The sequence below is a fragment of the Pleurodeles waltl genome, chromosome 5 (assembly GCF_031143425.1).
Source record: "Pleurodeles waltl isolate 20211129_DDA chromosome 5, aPleWal1.hap1.20221129, whole genome shotgun sequence".
NCBI lineage: Eukaryota > Metazoa > Chordata > Amphibia > Caudata > Salamandridae > Pleurodeles > Pleurodeles waltl.
In genome coordinates, this window is record NC_090444.1 from 1,715,164,255 (window position 1) to 1,715,183,600 (window position 19,346).

The 19,346-nt window shown below is 42.2% G+C and overlaps 1 protein-coding gene across 1 annotated transcript in view; it reads left to right on the forward strand.

Moving 5' to 3' along the window:
* Positions 1-19,346, forward strand: part of LOC138296695 (adhesion G protein-coupled receptor F5-like) — a 578,562-nt gene that overhangs the window by 203,330 nt on the left and 355,886 nt on the right. Inside the window, exon 5 of the mRNA XM_069236067.1 lies at positions 18,222-18,383. Coding sequence (XP_069092168.1) covers positions 18,222-18,383 — 162 coding nt within the window. The remainder of the gene's footprint in view (positions 1-18,221; positions 18,384-19,346) is intronic.

A 19,346-nucleotide genomic window follows, 5' to 3' on the forward strand; every position in this document is an offset into this window, starting at 1 on the left:
CACAATAATATTTAGTTTAATAGTTGTAGTTGTGCTACTGAAGAGAGTAATGATGACTTGATGAGCTTTATGGTTATGTTTTAGAGAAAGTGCTGAAATCATGGACCTAATGGAATAAAAATCAAGCACTTTATAAGCAATCAAGCTTTGGCCATCACCAGATAAGAGAGGTCAATCAGTAAACACAAGTGAACTTTTCCATTGTTGTACTATTGAGAAGCTCGGTAGCACAAAAAATAATTTTGATAGAACAATGTCTATCAAAGTGGACAGATAAGTGAAACCGGAAGCTGAAGGTCCATATAGACAATTTTAAATTCATTTTTTTCTCAGGGAAAAAGAGGAAATACTCATCTCTTCCTCTTTAGTTTTGTTTTACCAGAGTGGAGTAGGGAGGGAAAATGAATAATAAGCAGCTGAGTAAAAGCTAGATATAAGAACGCTCATGCCCATTAGCCTCACACAAGTAGAACACATGACATTGCCCAAAAAGTATCTAGATGACGTGTATACTTTTTGTGGCATTTAAGTTGATTTTCAGGAGTTTAGTCAGGTTGATATGTACTCAGGGCATAGTGGTGTCACCTGGAGAGAAGGGAGTTGGAACTGAGGAATATAGAGTGAAGAGAGCAAGCTACACAAAGAAGAACATGGTAAAATGTGTCCTTTTCAAAAACAATTGACAAGAAAAATGTTTACTGTCACTCTCAAGACAATAAGAAGAGGACAGAGAAATTAACAATTAAACAATAGGCTCTGCCCATTTAATCCACCTGGATGTTTTGCTTTTTGATCAACTGGTTTTTGACCTTTTTTGTGGGGGAGCCTTGAATCTGTGACTCACCCACGGTCAACTCATGGTAAATATATTGTGCTTATTTGCCACCAGTGTCCGTCTTTTAAAACAAGGCTGCTGTGACTCAGCAAGGATAAGGAGCACTGGGCTGTATACTCTGGAACACAGTTGTGCACACATGTGAGGGCTGCACATAGAAGTCTCCTGTCATGCGCAGCCCAGTAATTGTGCACATGTAGCCTGGTGCAGAGGGGACTTTGCAGGATGCGATATAGACCTGGAGTAGTGCTCATAATGTTAGTGTATACTCACAGGGAAAATCAGTGTGCTTTACTACCTTGTCTGCAGTGACACTCCATTATACACCTAAGGAAAGGGCTGCCTTAGTGTGCAACTCTGCTTCCCTTTGGCAGACCGAGATCAGAGTCATATTGAATTGGGGCGTAACCTGTTTGGAAACATCTATTCTGCAGGCTCCAAAGAGATATCTGTGTAGTCTACAAACAATTAACAGTGCTTATCCCAGCTCCTGAGGAGGAAAGGGGTGGCCCGGAATGCTTTACATCAATCAACCAGATATCATACTGTGCCAGGGATGTGCCTACCAAAACTCATTAAGCAAAGGAGGGAGACCAGAACTCTGGAGCCAACATAGGAGGGGGCTCCTTTTGACGATTTTCCAGGATTGGCCCTGGCAGTGATGTCAGCATGGGGTGGAGCTGAGACTCCCAGAGCAGATGGGGCAAGTGACTCCTATGTGTCATCCTTTTAAAATGTTCCAGCAAGCTTGCAGGCAGTTTAGAATGGGGGAGAGGTGATGTGGCACCCTAGGATAGGCAAGAGGTGCATCCCGCCCCACTTAAAAGGTTGTGCACAGGGGGGAAGAGCTCTCTCTTGGTTGTGACTTTCTGCTGGAGGCAGCCATCATGAATAGTTGGAAAGACCACCTGATGGTCATATGGACTAAGCACTCTGACTTCAGTTGACCCCAGGGCCAGTGGCTCTCTCCCCAGGACCAGTGAAACTGATGCCCTTACATCCCCCTGTGGACTAGTTGGGGGAAAGACTGGGCTTCTGGGCCAAGGAGGAGAGAGGCCCAGAGGAGCACAAGGAGAAGACTGGCACAGGAAGGCAGTGAAAGCAGCTCCCTGCAAAGTTTGTGACCTTTGAGGCCAGGAGCTTACCACCAGGAGCAAAACTAAGTAATATGGCCCAACGGGCCCAAGATATAAACTTGGAAAAGATTTTACCTTTGACCCCTAGCAAGGCCCGGAGAACTTAGAGGGCTGCTACTGGAGCCTTTCTCACCCCCGTGGAGGCAAGGGCCCATGGGTTGCTGAAAGGAGGATTCCAAATTTTCCTTATCGCTATGGAGTGTGCGTGGGGCACCCTCCCTAGCGTTCCAAGCGCCCCTGGACCCCGTTCCTTAGGCCAGGTTCACCATCGAGGGCCTTGGACCCCAACTCTGAGTCACAGGCAGCAAAGATAGGAGGGCACCATTGTGCTTCCCACTCATGGGAAGAGGGCAAGGGAGGGATCCAGGACCCCATCCCTGGGCTACAGAAAGGAGAACGTCAGAAGTGATTGCGGCATGTCATCAATAGGTACTTCTAACAGCCTTCTGTATATTTGTAAATTACTGAATATTATTGAGTAGTGGGTGTGTGATAAATTTATTTTTCCTTTTGCAAAAGGAAAATCCCAGACTAGACAATCATTTACAGAGTGTTATTCTTGTGTGCCAGCGAATGGTGGTTACTAGCCCATACCACCTCTCTAGAGTAGGCCTCACACTGCTCTGCTTTAATGCTCTGAAAGAGTCAAGCGCTACAGTGAGGTGTTGGGTTCCCAGTGGAAGACAAATGTGGATCCATTACTTGTACAGTCCACACAATTAATGGCCCATTTTCTTACATGAATGATCTACTGAACAATAGAAAAGGGAAAATACATTAGGTGATCCGGAGGATAAAAGTTAGACATCAGTCTGCATCAGAAGATGCATATTCTCTCTGGATTGGGTTAGCTGTAGAAACCACCCTTGCTGAGAATATCACTACATCGAAGGGTGAGATCCTGATTACAAATGGTATAGATTGGGTCATTAGGAAACATAGATGGGATTCATGGCAATATTTGATATATCCCTAGGTTAGAGAATGGATGATGATGTTCTCTGGTTGTGTTCCATTTTAATCAATCAATCATTCGGTATTTGTAGAGTACGCGCTGTCACCTCTAGTGATCTCTGGGCTCTTAGATGCTGTGTCTCTGTCGAAACACCAGGTCTTGAGCATTTTCCTGAACGCTTTTAGGGAGGGCGCTGTTTGGAGGTAGAGGGGTAGGGGATTCCAGGTTTTGGCGGTGATGTAGAAGAACAAGCGGCCTCAGGTGCGGCTGTGATGGTTGTGGGAGGTGTGTGCGAGGGCGAGTTAAGCAGAGTGCAGGTGTCATCCGGGCAGGTGGAAGTTCAGTCAGTGGTTAATGTAAGATGGTTCTTGGTTGTGCAGTGCTTTCTAGGTGTGTGTGATGACCTTGAGCTGCCACCTCTTCTGGATTGAACCCAGTGGAGCTCTCTGAGGTGGGGGATAATGTGAGTCTGTTTGGGGAGTTCCAGGATGAGTCTGGCTGCAGTGTTCTGTATGGATTGGAGTCTTTTGAAAAGTTGGGTGGGAGTCCAGTGTAGAGAGTATTGCAGTAGTCTAGGCGACTAGAGAAGAGGTCCTAGGTGATGATTTTTCTGGGGTTGCGGAAGATCCATCTGAAGATTCTGCAGAGCATGCAGAGGGTGTGGAAGCAAGAGGAGGTAACTCCATAGATTTTTTATTTGTCAGTTGGCTGTTGAGGATGATTCTGAAGTTGCACACATGGTCTGCTGGTGTGGGTGTAGTTCTGACTTCTGCTGGCCACCAGCTGTGGTCCCATATGGAGGAGTTCTTACTGAAGTTCAGTACTTCTGTTTTGTCAGAGTTAATCTTGAGGCAACTGTCTCCCATCCATTTTGTAATGTCTGTCGTGGCACTGCAGAAGTTCGTTTTGGCATTGGTTGGGTCCTCAGTGAGTGAGAGGATGGGTTGAGTGTTGTCAGCATAGGAGATTATGCTGAGGTTGTAGGCTCTGACGATGTTTGGTAGAAGGGTCATGTAAATGTTGAAGCGGGTGGGTCTGAGGGAGGATCCTTGGTGAGCACTGCAGGTGTTGTCATTGGGTGCGTAGGAGAAGGTAGGCAGTTGAATGCTCTGTGTGTGTCCTGAGAAAAAAGAGGTGATCCGTTTGAGGGTGTTTTGTTGTATGCTGACGGTGTTGACAGGTCAAGGAGGATCAGGTCCACAGTTTCTCCGTGGTCAAAGAGAGCTCTGATGTCGTCGGAGGTGACAGTTAGCACTGTACCGGTGCTGTGATTAGCACAGAATCCAGATTGTGATGTGTCAAGAAGTTGGTTGAGTTCCAGATATTCAGTGAGTTGTTTGTTGATGGCTTGATTGAGAACTCTGGCTGAGAAATGGAGTAGGGAGATTGGTTGGTAGCTTTTGAGGTCGCTGGGGTCGGCCAAGGGCTTTTTTAGGAAGGGTCTGATTTCTGTGTGTTTCCATTTATCTGGGAAGGCTGACATGGAGATGGATGTGTGCAGGATGTTGGTGAGTTCCTTGCTGCTAGTGTTGGTGCTGAGGTTGAAGAGGTAGTAGGGGCAAGGGACAGTAGCTGCCCCAGGGTGGATGGATGGCATGATGGTCAAGGTGGACTGCGCATTGAGTGGGGACCATGTGGTGAGCATTCAGTCATTGCTTCCTAGTTACTTGGGTTTGTCGAAACAGGGTGGACAGTTGAATGACGAAGATTTTGTAGATAGTGGTTATCTTGTTATGGAAGTAGTCCAAGAGGGAGTCACAGAGTTCATGGGAGGGGTGAATGGAATTCTCTGTGGCAAGAGGGTTGCCCAAATCCTTGACAATCTTGAATAGTTTCTTTGTGTGGTTGCCCGCGGTGTTGATGCAGTTGGTGATGGCTCTCTTAGCTTCCTTGATGTGCCGGTGGCAGTCAGTGAGCACTGCTTTGAAGGCGGCTCTTTCAGAGGGGTCCTTGGAGGCTCACCATTACCTCTCAAGTTGGTAGCAGCTGTGTTTGGTGGTTCTTAGCTCTGTGTTATGCCAGTTGGCTAATTTCGAGGTTTTGTTGGTTTTGGTTAGTTTCAGTGGGGCAACTTTGTCGGCGCAGTTGGTGATCCAAGTGGCAAAGTTCCGGATGACCTGGTTAAGGTCTGCTGAGGTTTCGGGTTGTGAAGTACTGAGGGATTGGGCCCATTGTGTCTTGGTAATTTTTCCCCAGCTGCAGTGGGTGACCCTGTGGGGCATGGTGGATGCGTGTTGGTCTCTGCCTAAGATAGTAAAGTGGACAATGGCGTGGTCGGTCAAGGTGAGCTCTGTGGTGCGGGTAAATTTGAGTCTGTTGCTGGAGGTTAAGATGGCGTCAAGTGTGGTTCCGACTTTGTGCATGGGTGCAGTGACTAGTAGGGTGAGGCTGATGTTGTTGAGGTTCTCTAGGTGGGGAGGCAGTGTTGGTGTTGTTGGGGTCGTCGATGTGGAAGTTGAGATTGCCGGGCAATAGTTGTAATACAGATTGAAAATAGACTTAATAATGGTGGCTATAGAACAATTTAGTTCAACTTATGGTGGGCATTTAATAAACATCATGAGGAACCTGGTTATAGATTTGATTCATCTGCTATCATTCACGCTCTTGTCTTGATTATTTTAAATGTTCCTAGTATGTACATGGTCCAAATAGCTCATTGAGGTTTCTGTCAATGTTGCTGATTAAAATTAAAACCAACTCTAAAGAGGGGATGCAATTACTCCAGGGACATTCAAAAATAAATCACTGCATTTTAGTCTCTTCAGTAATTGTATTGTACCTAATATTTCTCTGTATTTCTTCTGCTCTGGGCTCAGCTGATTCTTGCCCAGTGAGGGACACTTTTAAGGTATATCTTCATGGTACAAAACCCAGAACATGCTCTGTAAGTACTGTTGTATAGCTTTTAGTCATGTTTTTTAGACACGTTATTTTAGCAACAAGGCCTGCCGCTCGTGCACTTTAGCCCGGTTGCATTTTATTCAGCTTCTTTTTATTATTCTAGCATAGGCCACATTTGCGGTGCTGTTTTATTTTCGTTATCTAGCTGTTCTTTCGCCTAGGAAAGCATTGAGTTTCTAGCGAGACATATTTTTCACTTTGTGCTTTCCTCAAGACTGCAGCAAGATAGCGTTCCCAGCAAAGTGCTAAGCTGTGTCTCCAACATTCACAGAAACATACACATCCTTACGTTGAGACATTTTCTCAGAACATCACCTACTTTATTATAAAAACACTTCTCTGCCCAATACACATTGGAGGGAGATTCCAGCCAGATGACCACGATTGCATGCTGATTGTTGATTGCCTTTGCTACAGCTGCTTGCTTAGAGTACTGGATTCCTGGCTTAGATGGGGATGGTGTCTTGCTAGACAACAGGCTTCCTTGCTCTGGTATGGGGGATGATGCCTTCCCAGGGGGGAGACTTGAAGGGTGGACTAGAGCTTATCATACTGTGCTATAACATAGCTTGGGTAGGAACCACACATATTACTCCTAGTGACAGTATGGTGGGACTTTTTCTGTGTTTCACTCTTCTTATTACCATTTTGCTTCTAGCATGTTTTATCATCCACATTATTGCAATTTATGCCATTTTATCTAAGATGGAGCTAATTCAATAAACCCTATTGAACTATTCTCTGCATCTGTTTGTCTTTGCAAATGTGAGACTAATGTAACTGAGAGAAAAGGATGAGATCTGATCAACCACGATATCCCTGAGGAGTCATTTCTGTCAAGCGCCCGGTTGCCTCAACCATCTCTGCTCTTGGGCTGAGGTGAGGCGCTGCTAGTTAGCTGGCAACCCGGAATAGGCCAACATTTGTCACATGGCGTGGGATTGGACTCAATTCCCCACAATTCAGGTGATTCTGTTGCTCAAAGCTAGCAGCCTCATTAGGATCGTGAGAGCCTATGTGACATGGCTATTTTTATATACACAGACATTCGTGGTATTGAGGATTTCCTCCTCAGCTGGATAGGTAGTACCTATCCAACACTGTAGGTTGTTCAAGCTTGAACCTTAAAAGGTTCAATCCCCACTTAGTGTCCTTATGTCTGAACAGGTATATCCACCATGGCGAACCCAAAATGGGTGGCAATTGCAGTAAAAATGTGACAACCCCTCACTGCTCATGTGCTAGCAAATGGCCTCACAGCCCGGTGGGGTCCTGTAACATTTGAAGTCGAGGCTCGTCCAGCCTACAGAACAGAAATATTTTATTCTTGGGTCATCTTTCCAGCAGTTGATGAGAACACTAATACATTTCATCACTACATATGTGCTAACATACCTGCACAACACAGGGCTTATGCATACTTAGAAATACCTCTATCTTATCAAGACCATAATAGCTGGCTTAATGGTGCCCTACCACATACAGAATTACACCTTAGGTTAGGTCCTATGAGCAATGATGGTCCTACCTGGCCTTTATTGGCCGCATATATACTGCATCCTGATGCAGCAACCTTGGCTGTACCTGAGGTTTGCTGCTTATTTACTGAACTTACCGCAATATACAGAATGATAGTCCAGTTTATAATGTAGACATTAAATACTAAACCCAGCACATGCTGCCCCAGCACAACCACTTGCAGTCACGCCAGTTATTAATCCTCAGACTGTACATCCTATCATGGGTAAGGTACCTGCCAAACAGGAGGAGATTCCGTTTTGGTTAGCTCAAAAAATAAATGCGCTGGAAGCAGTTTTTCCTTATGCAGGACCTCAGGATAAAGATAGAATCCTCACTATGTGCTTGCCATTTGGGATGGTTCCCACAGCAGATAACTGCAATATTAAGACACCGTATTTGCCACTCTCTACACTACCGCACACGGTACACCGACACTTGTCAATCTTCCAAAAGTCTTAAAACAGATTCAAGATGAATACAGGCCTGCCCCTGCTCTGTATTTGGGGATGCAATTAATGGGCAATTTTGCCTCTGTATCTTCAATGATATTAAGTGATCTTAAAGGGGAAGCAGTTGCACTAGCAGTGCATATACAGCTCTGGAGCATTCCTGCACAGGATCAAGAACAAAGATTATTGCTAAAACCTACTCCAGTATTGGTCGAGATAGTCTGGGGGCTCGACCCATTAAACTACAATTACAGGGTAAATCTAATAAAGATTCTACCAAGCACGTACCTAAGGGTTCTAAGACATGCTGGGTTAAACAAAAACAAACACACAAAAAAGAAAGGGGAGACTCCCCGCATTTGGAGAGCCCTCAAAATCTCTATAATCTTAGAAATAGATATAATATAAAAAACCCTGACAGATATCAATATACTAATACAAGTCAATCTCATTCCTTTCAGGATTCACCAGAAAAAAACACAGCTGAGGAGTACAGAATATGCCTAAAGGATAAGAATTACAGACTGACAATTGGAGCCTATCAATGTGTTTTAAATTATAGTTGGGCTGCCTTTTTGGGACACAAGCTGAAACTAGTATCACCTGCCAGAATTCAGTGGATACGTGGTTATTACACAAACCAATAGGTATGATAAAAAATGGAGAATAAGGTGAAAGGCAAGTTGGTTATATCATATAAGGGTTCTATAAGCCTTTCATTGATTCCTTATACAAGCTATATAAATCTATTCATATTTTGCAGCCAAACTTTCTGGATATTTATTCTAGCTATTTTAAACTATGCAAATTAACTTAGAAGCACAATACCAGAAAAGTCAAGACCATGAAAGGAATTCCATTAGTTTTATAAGGAGTTGTTGAGTGAAATAAATTCACTGAAGCTAGTCTAAAATCATTGTCTGAATAAAAACAATCCTCGTAAAGAAGTACATAAACATGTATGGCTTATAAACTTATATGGCATATTTCAAAATTATGTCACAGTAGATTCATTCACCTCACATGCACTCATTATGAGCTGCCCATTAATTGATGTGAGATTTATCGCACCAGGTGAAATCTGACTTTGCAGAGTCTGACTTTATGGAGTGTGATAAATACCATCCAATTACACGTTTTTGGAAAATAATGTGCATATTTTGGTGCTTATTGCACCAAAATCAACATGTTCTGTTAATCCATTATCCCCTTCGGTGCCAGGCCTTTTCCCACTCAGGTGCCAGGCCTGCTCTTGGCTATGTGGGGCAGTTTTTGCTTAGGCTCTCATAACGTTTTGTCCATATAAGCTACACACGCTAAATTTGCGTCTTTTTTTCCAACATCCTAGGGATTCTAGAGATACCTAGAGTTTGGAGACCAAGACATTAGGCAAAATATAGAAAAAAAATCATTAAAAAAAAAATGGGAAAAAAGAGCTGCAGAAGAAAGCTTGTGGTTGTTTCCCTGAAAATGTCAATAACAAAGGTTTTATGGTGCTAAAATCACCATCTTCCCAGCTTTCAGGAACAGGCAGACTTGAATCAGAAAATACATTTTTCAACACAATTTTGGCATTTTAATGGGACATAGCCCATTTTTACTATTTTTTGTGCTTCCTTCCTGTTAGTGACAGAAATGGGTGTGAAACCAATACTGGGTCCCAGACAGCTCAACATTTCTGAAAAGTAGACAAAATTTTGAATTCACCAGGGGGTAATTTGTGTAGATTCTTCAAGGTTTTCCTACATAAAGTAACAGCTAAAATAAAAAAAATATTGAAATTGAGGTAAAAGAATAGAGCCATTTCTGTCCAAGTTTTCTTCTATAACTTTTTCCAGCTATGGCAACAAAATATACTGTTACATTTGCTGAACTCTTCTGATTGCGGGGATATATAGGGTTTGTAGGTTCATCAAGGACCCTAGGTACCCAGAGCCAATAAAGGAGCTGCACCCTGCAATGAGTTTTCATTGTGTACTGGGTATAAAGCAATTCATATGGTGAAATATAAAGAGTGAAAAATAGGTATCAAGGATGCCTTTTTACTTCCAAAATGTATTTTTTACACACTGTCTTACATTTGGAAGGGAAAATGTAGAGAAAGACAAGGGGCAATAATACTTGTTCTTCTATTCCCTGTTCCCCCACGTCTCCCAATAAAAACTTCACTTGTGTGGGAAGGCCTAATGCCCGCGACAGGAAATGCAACATGGACACATCACATTTTTACATTGAAATCTGACATGTTTTTTGGACAGTGCCCAGCTGTGGATTTTGGCCTCTAGCTCAGCTGGCACCTAGGGAAACCTACCAAACCTGTTCATTTTTAAAAACTAGACACCAAGGAGAATGCAGGATGGGGTGACTTGTGAGGCTCTCACCAGGTTCTGTTACCCAGAATCCTTTACAAACATCAAAACTTGGCAAAAAAACACGTTTTCCTCACATTTCGGTGCTGCAAAGTTCTGGAGTCTAAGTGAAGCGACAAACTGCCTTCCACCCAGCATTCTCCCACATCTTCTGATAAAAATGGTACCTCACTTGTGTGGGTAGGCCTAGTGCCCATGACAGGAAATGCCCCAAAACCCTATGTTGACACATCAAAATTATCAAATACAAACATACCTGTTTTTGTGGGGGAGGGGCAATTTGATTTTTTTTAAAAACAGCTTTCCCTCACATTTCAGTGATAGAAAGTTTTGTTATCTGAGAGGCGCCACAAATTTCCTTCCACCCAGATTTGCCCTAAGTCTCCCGATAAAAATGATACCTCACTTGGGTGGGTAGGCCTAGAGTTCGCAACAGAAAATGTCCCAAAACCCTACGTGGACACATCAAAATTATCAAATAAAAAACTACTGGTTTTTGCGGGGGGAGGGGCACCTGCATTTTTGGTCCTGGACTCAGCAGCCATCTAGGGAAACCTACCAAACCCAGACATTTCCGAAAACTAGGCACCCGAGGGAGTCCAGGGAGGTGTGACATGCGTGGATCCCCCAGTGTTTTATTACCCAGAATCCTCAGCAAACCTCAAATTTAGATTTTAAAAAATCTCATTTTGTTCCCACATTTGTGTGTGGGATCACCGCATCGGCACAAATTTCCCACCACCCAACGTTCCCCTCAGTCTTCCGATAAACATGAAACCTCACTTGTGTAGATGGGCCAAGTGCCTGTGACAGGGAAGAGCCAAAAGCATGTTGAAATTGAGGGGGAACCAAAGCGGGTCCAAAAGGGAAGTTTCGAAAAAAACATTTTTAGGCTGACAAGCGGCGCAGAATATTGATATAGATTTGACAAATATCAACTCATACCTACTCACCTTGTGTCCAATTGACAAATGTTTTAGGATTACATCCTATAACATGGCATGAATGATTATTGTGATACGTTATCTGATAGAGACTTCTAGCTGCAAATTCCTTACCTTTGAATTTCTCCCAGGCGTCAGGCTGGATCTGGAAGATTTCTCTTTAGCAGTACCCCTGTGTGCCGGTAGGTTGCATCGATTGGCTCAGCATGCATCATCAGCAGTATCCATGCCAGAAGTGATGTCAATGTACATATATAGGTGCCACCTAGGCGCACCAATGTCAGTTCTGTTCTTCTCTTCTTTTCCACGCTAGCCAACGCTAATAGGAAGAAGAGCTATCCCTCAGTTAATCAATCAAGCAGTCATTTGTAGAGCATGCCACTGTCACCCCTGCCGGGCGGGGGGGTCTGGGTGCAATGTCTCTGTCGAAGATCTACAAATAGGTTACTATGTAGCTGGTGAGGGGCATAATAAATTAATATTGTGTTTTAATTTTCATTAATATGATGAATCGCTATCCAGTGTAATAAACGTAACTCACTGGTTAAAACCGTGTTGCTTAAATAGGAAAATGAATGTATTCAAGAGCAGTGGAGACAATTTATTTTGAATTTTGAATATTAAGTACCAGTGTTTCTGTTTGAGATGGGTAATCTTTTTGTTCTATAACAGACCTATGCCTTGCCATGTACTGCACATGAATTGCTCGATTTTCTTGCAAAATGTATGCATCCAGTAAAACAGATTAATCATGAGGCAAAATGAAAACTAAAGAAAGCAAACAAATACAAGAACTGTGTTGTACTTAGATAGCATGTCAACAAAACACTGCAGCCTTAGGCAGAAATGATCATAGCTCACAATTTCCCATTGCAAGGTGCATCCCACTTAAAGGTATGTTTGATGATCCTTTGACACGTTTGAACTACCAGGGAACAGCAAACATTTGAGATATGTGATCACGAACTAGCCAGAGATTCATGTGTTTCCATCAAGGGATATTTAGGATAAGGTCTCAAACTGAAGCAATAATAACCTCTCTATCTGTGACATCACAGGTGATCTATACCTAGACCTACCCTATGTTCCACTCTTGCACGCCTGCCTGTACTCACTGTATACCATTATTCATATCCTTCTCTACTGGGGTCTCCACATTTGCACCATTTCCCCTAAACACACTACCTATGCCAAGGATAATTCTGTCCTACAAATTAACAACCTAACCCTGACATTCCGTGACCAGTCAGTTTGAATCAGAGACAAGATGACTAATGGTTGACTTCAGCAATGGCTGCTGTTGATAAAGGGTCTTTCCTGCTAACCTAGCTATCTAAAGTCCTCCTTCAGGGCACAATCATTAAATATTGCACTGAAAACATACTAATGACTGCCGCAAGTCTAATACTTTAATGGGTTGCATGGAAAATCCCTTGCCATCCCTGGCCACAAGATGTCCTCATTTTATAAAACATTGGGAATTGAGTGGTGGAAATATCAGTGAATTATGTGTTCATGGCCCTCTTTCAGCCTCTTCACCCCCCAAAAAAAGTGTGGCATTTTTGCAAAACTGTTGATTTTGCAAATTGTTTTCAAATTGTGGAATTCTGGAGGGCCTCTCTATATCCTCCTACCTTTCACTACCTTTACTCTTAGAGCATAGCTGGGGTGCCCGCTGCCTTTACCCGATCTAGAATGATAGGATCCATGCCTGAAGAGCTCAGCCAATGGATTGGAGTTGGCAATCCTTCTCTGAAAGATGGAAGATCAGTCTTAGCAGAGCTGCATGTTGAACACCGGATTTGACCGGGACAGTAGTGGCTGGAGTGCTCCTCTGACCCCTGTAGGTCAGTGCATCATTTATATAATCAAAACCCACGTTGTTTTAGAAGCACAGCTTTGATGCAATGATATGTCTAGATGTTAGAATCTGTCTCTGAACGGGCAACGCAAGCACTATAATATCATGTTCTGTGTTCCTAGCCTTGAACAGAGTATACAGATTATCTAGCTAGAAAAGGCTTTCTAAAACAAGTAACATGTACAATGTCTTCGAAGAATAATATTGTGCAAGCTTAAAAAGCATTAAAATGTCATTGATAAAAAGCAATGGCAGCCTAATTTGTGTAAAATGTAAAATATAAAGCTAAGGTAAGACTGAGAACCAGAATGGGCCCAAGAAGGCCCCATGAGAAGATTACCAGATTAACAATGAATGTCCTATCTATTGCTGGTTATATGAATAGATATAAGTAGTAAAATAAAGCAGACACAATGAAAGTGATTAATAAATCATATATTAAAAGAATTGCAACATTGTGATGGTATTCAATACATTATTGCATCAAATGATGATATCAATCTTTGGTGACAACCCTTAGCTACTGTCCCCTCCCTAAACCCTCTAAGCACCAGAGTGCCATCTGAGGTTTTAGTTGGCCTCTTACCAGCATAACTTAGCTGAATAACACATTTACCTTAGTCCAGTTTCTAGTTTGCTGCCTACCTGGTCCTGCTATATTAGCTTCTAGTTGCCTTGTGTCGTTTGGTACTCGCTTTATGCCAAGTGTGCCCTTTGTTTTCCCTTCTTTCCTCTCAAGCACTTCTTGCTAGCTTCTTGTCTAACACGGCTGTGTACTTAGTTCTATATCCCTGTTGTTACCGCCCTGCGTGTTCCTGTTTGATTGCCATGATCAGTAGGCACAGCTGACAGCCTAGGTGCTGTTCCTTGTCCACTGTGACTTATGTTTTTGAGTTACTCTTATAACATTACCATAGGCACCATCTTCACAGACCCTGCGTTTGCATCTGTATCCCACATGTGGGTATTTGCAGTCAGTATGTATAACAGCAACTGTGGGTGAGGAAATTACTGAGCTTCAGTCTTACTGCATTTTGCTCCTGAGTGATTAACACTATTTTCCTTGTAATGTTAATGTTGTTAAATATATGTCTTGCACATGAGGGTGTTAGTCTGAATGCCAAATTGCCTCGAGTATTTTTTCTTTCTGAGACTTAACGTTCTTGTTCCAATGTGCAGAACTTCATCGTTGTATCCTCTTTCGCCTCTGACTCTCTGTGTGATCTTGGGCAGTTCTGTACCCAATATTCTGCTTAATTCTTTTACCCTGCCTCCAGTCCTTGTCTGAGTCCCTGACAGGATCTGTACAAAAAAAACGTACATAGAGGAAAGCACTTTCAGCAAAATAATCTGATGATTGACTATCCTTTTCTTACAACGGATGTCCTGTGTCAAAAACAAAAGTTTATCCTCGCTGGAAACTTTGGCTCCCGACCTCGATTTCATTGCTATTTCTGATGAGAGTAGACCCATTACACCCATTTTAGTATCAGTTATCAGTATAGTATATTAATGATTAATAAAATCCTAAGCATTCTCCTAGTTGTTTATTTAATGGTGCATTGAACCACTGCACCAGCTGGTGATGCATAAGAGAGACACATCAGATATATACAAGACAAGACATGTGTGGGTTTTCAGTTAAACTCATTTCAAACATTTTCAATGAGAACAAAATGAGGGAAAGATTTAAACGGACCTTCCAGGGTAGAAAAAAATGGTTTCTTTAACCAGGCCTTTATCTCTAAAAGTCTACAAAAATGGGCATTCAAAGTGTCCTTTTGTTTGATGTTTCTGCATGCATTTTGAGGACTATTGTGTCATCAAGTGATGTCACAATGACCCACTTGGCAGTTGTACTAGTAAGTGATCAAAAGCAAGTGTTTATTTCTGGTTATATTTTGCTACTTGTATTAAAAAGTTGGCTAAATATCTCTGATTTCCAAGCTTGTGTTGAAGCTTGGGAGAGCACCATGAAGAACATAATCGTAAAGTAGCTTTAGGGGATTTTTAGCAGCCTCATGAATGGACTTACTGTGGCTCAATTTACCTTTGAAGATGTCTGAATTGTAGTTTCTCCTGCTGTTCCTGATAATAGTAAGATTGAAGGTGAGGGTGCTTGTTTCAAAATTGATTGAGATTTCGCAGATGACTTCTGAGTACATTGAAAACTTGCTTCTAAAACATGCAATATTCTGAAAATCACGAGTCTGAATCCCAGCAAGTATGGCCCACCCTTCCATTGTCAGAAAATTGGGAGCTATTAAAGTGGGTGCTTCGAACCTCTTACTTACAGCTCAAGGATGCTATGAAGTTCTGATCTATATGAAAAACAAGTTAATGTTACTTCCAAATGTGTGCACAGCACTCTTTTTTGGATCACTCATATCTCAAATAAGACTGCAACACACAGCAATCGCGTTTCACAGTTTATTCTTGGACTTGTAGACTGGCTTTTAGAATATATGCCACTACATGGCTAGGATCCAAAGTAACAAGAGGTCTGGATAAACTCACACCTTACTTAGGAAATTAATGAGGATGAGGGCGAGGGCGAGGGCGTAGATTAAAGAACTACTAATTACACAGAAAAATGTGCCCCACAATCAATCATGAAAATGAATATCGTTTTCCATGGCTTTATAAAGACATCCTGCCAGCAACCTCATGTCTCTATATGATTAGGAAACTCTTCTATTGGCTATTGTAATGCATCATATTTGGAAATTCAGAAGCATTAACAACTCAAGCTCCTATCACTGCAAAATGTGGAGGCTTGCACACTTCTAAAAATACCCAAATTTAGTTCTGTATCAAAGAGCATTTCTAGCCTTCATCGGCTACCACTTTGCGAGAGGGTCACATTTAAGGCCTTGTGCATGGTCTATAGGCCCTGTACAATACTGCCCCCTCTATTTTCATAGGCTTTTTCTTGGCATACCCCCATTGTAATCTTAGATCAGGAATAGCCAAATTAGTGTCCATCCCAAGGATAAAGAAAGCATTGTGAGGGTGGTAGAAGATTCTCTTACTCAGCAAGTAAACTTTGGAATTCTCTGCCTTTCACTCTGAGATACCAACCAAGTATGGTTCTATTCAGGAAATCTTTACAAATGTGACTTCTTACCTCATGTAAGAAATATTTTCCTGGTATGTTCTTGCTATGGGACGCTAGTGCCAGGACGCCTCAGTCTTGGCACTAGCGTCCAAAGCAAACGTCTTTAAGCATCTTAAAAGATGTTTACTTACTTTTCTGTGACTTGCAATATCCTTATAATAAATAGTTGGAGTACATTGTCCAATATATCTGAAGTATTGTAAATTATAGTATTTCAATTAATCAGCATTAAATTAACTATTTTGCAAAGGAATTACGTAAACTTAAAACATCAACCTATGCCAAAAGAATTTGGGTGACGACAGTCCACCTTTTCAGGAACTACTGATAGTAACATGTTAACTTTAATGCAGAGTGAAATAAAACAATTCTCAGCTGCTGCTGAAGGTTGCCACTAATCCTCGGGTAACAGACAGAGACAAGGTAAGGGTGCTAGGGCCTAAAACTCGGAAGCCTAGAGAGCATTGGTGACAGGGGCATCTCAAGGATTTTGGGGGCCCTCGGCCAAACGTATTTTGGGGGCCCCTGTTGGGAACATCCTTGAATTTATGATGACATTTTAACTCTTTCATGCTCTCTTTGGCCATGTAACTGACAGTGCACAGGTGCACTCGTCCAAATTCTAAATATGTTTACACCTAATATTGAGGGATAGTTATGTGTGTTTTCAATATTGTAACAGCAGCAGCTCACTAATATTACTAAAATAAATGATCTGTATGACACCCTCCCATTTCTCATATATGAGGGCCTGTTTTGATCTAAAAAGAAACTTTTTTATGGAATTTGCATGCAACAAACAGTATTTCACTGCAACATGTCTGTAATAGATTCTCACATATCACTCATATTAGAAATAAATTAAAGGAAAACGGTATATAAAACAATTTGACCTTGAATTATTGAGTGAATTATTCAAGGTCATTAGGGCAAGACTCCCTGCACAACAGAACTGACTCTATCAGGGGACCCCTGAAAGGCTGGGGCTTGGGCCAGAGCCCACTTTGCTCATGCATTAAAACAGCTCTGGATGGTGCTAGTATAGACGCTGGTGATATTGTAATGAATGTAGAAGGCAGTGAAAAAGTGGAAGGATACAATTCACCCAATCAAAGCATTGATAGATCGAAATACTCCTGGGTCCAGCTCAAACACAAGATTAGGGTGGAAAACCATCCAAAGCAGGAGCTGAAACGGACAGAAAATCCATTGAGCGATGAGCATGATGGAGACCTAAATGCAACTCTGTGTATATCTTAAGGTATTGTTAATGATAAGTATGCCAGGCAATAAGGCTGTCAGCAGAAAGAATTTTAAAAAATCGAGGCTTTGTAAAAGGTTTCAAGTAACCTGACATTTCAAGATGATACATTAAAAAGTGTTTATTAATGAATGAATAGGTTTTATTAACACTTGGTGAGGAGAGATAGCGTGGATTGGTCAAAGGTGAAGTCCATAGACAGAACTGCAGCAAAATCTTGCCACCAGTCCCCACTGGAGATAAAAACCGAGGTACAGACTAAACTAAATGTTTGGTTATTCTTATTACAACACATGGATTCCATACAGACATTGTATTTGGGTAAACTGCTAGACAAGGAAGGTAAAGACGTACAAACAAGAACATTTCTGGCCATGGGCTTCCGAGACTAGGAGGGCAAGTCAGTCTTCTCTGGGGGATCTACTGTCACAATTTTTTATATTCAAACCATATTCTGGTTTATGCAGCTCTTAAAAGCTGTATAAAGATAGGTCTGGGTGGCAATGTTCTTGGGTATATTTGACTATGCAGGAGAAATTATGTTGCACGTAAAGAAGTGTGCAAATTGACAATTTATGATATACTTTCACCTAGGACTCAACCTCTGTTTGGTCAAAGTGCACCTGACACTAGGTATTATAGTTTTTACCCCATTACTTCTCTATTACATTTTAATATGTGACTATTAGTTTTCAGAAATGTATATATTTTGGCATATTTGTTTGAAATGCATTGAAGTGCACACTAAATAAAGACACCGTGAAACTTGAAAGAGAATTAACAACTAGTTGCTGGAGGCATCAATGTTATCGAATCATTTTGCAGACTTTTAATCTAAATAAACTTATTTTGTGTGTTTTGTTGTTAGTCTGCACCGCGAAGGAAAGAGCAGTAAGTTGTTCCTGTGAAAGTGGTTACGTCTGGCCAAGTAACGTTTGTCCTGCATCTCCTACATGTGTCAGCTCCTCAACAACATGTGATTGCCTTACCACATATCCCTCCCAAGGATGTGAGCGCTATCAGCCTCCAGGTATGGAACTATTTTGCTATAAATAAAGTTTGTGGCCCTTCATTTTCAGGTTTACAATTACTGTTGGAAGTCTGGCGGAAGAGTGGCTACTCTTTAACCTGATAGGTAGTGATAGCCACCTATTAGCATTGATATAAACTACATAAATATTAGGATTGGTCAAAAGGCCAAGACAGGGTGGGGAGCCAATAGCAGCCCTGGAAATAAATCTCACTCTAGTCCCATGTTTTGCTCAGCCTGCATAGTGAGGGGGTCACTGAGTTTTGATGCAGCAGGAAAATATTTCTTTGCCACAAGAGCATTCAGTACTTGATATCAAATGCTGGGTGCACCGCAGCAGAATGTGTGCCACAGCAGAAGCACTGCATATGATACAGTGTGCCCCAATGGAAACGTGTTCATTGACAAACCTCTGATACAAGAAAAAAGTATCATTTGAAAATACTGATGCTGTGCCAAAACATAATGCCTTTCATGATTCTTGTGCCAAAAAATGAACCATCAGAACTGATGCTGATATTTGTTGATAAATGCAGGTTATTCATTCAATCGTTCCATCAGTTTCCATAGCAGACCAGTCTCAGGTCCCTGTTGTGTTATAACAGAACCATGGAGACATAAAAGGCCTCATTACAAGGCCGACGGCCCGTGGTGATGGTCGGAGCGCCGCACTCCAGGGGGTCTGACTGCCATCTTACAACCCTGGCAGTCGGATCACCATGGGACCTCCACCACCACCAGGAACAAGGTTCCCAACGGGCTGATAGCGTGTGACCTCATGGTTAGCCACAGTGGCACTGCTGATCTCGATTCCTGTTTTCATCAGCCTTTTCATGGCGGGGACCCTTCCAAGTGCCCACGTGGCATGAACAGTGCAGCCCCCCCCGACCAGCACCCTTGGAATACACACTATGGCATATTTAAACACACATGTTCATTACTGAAACTATATTTTCAGCCTCA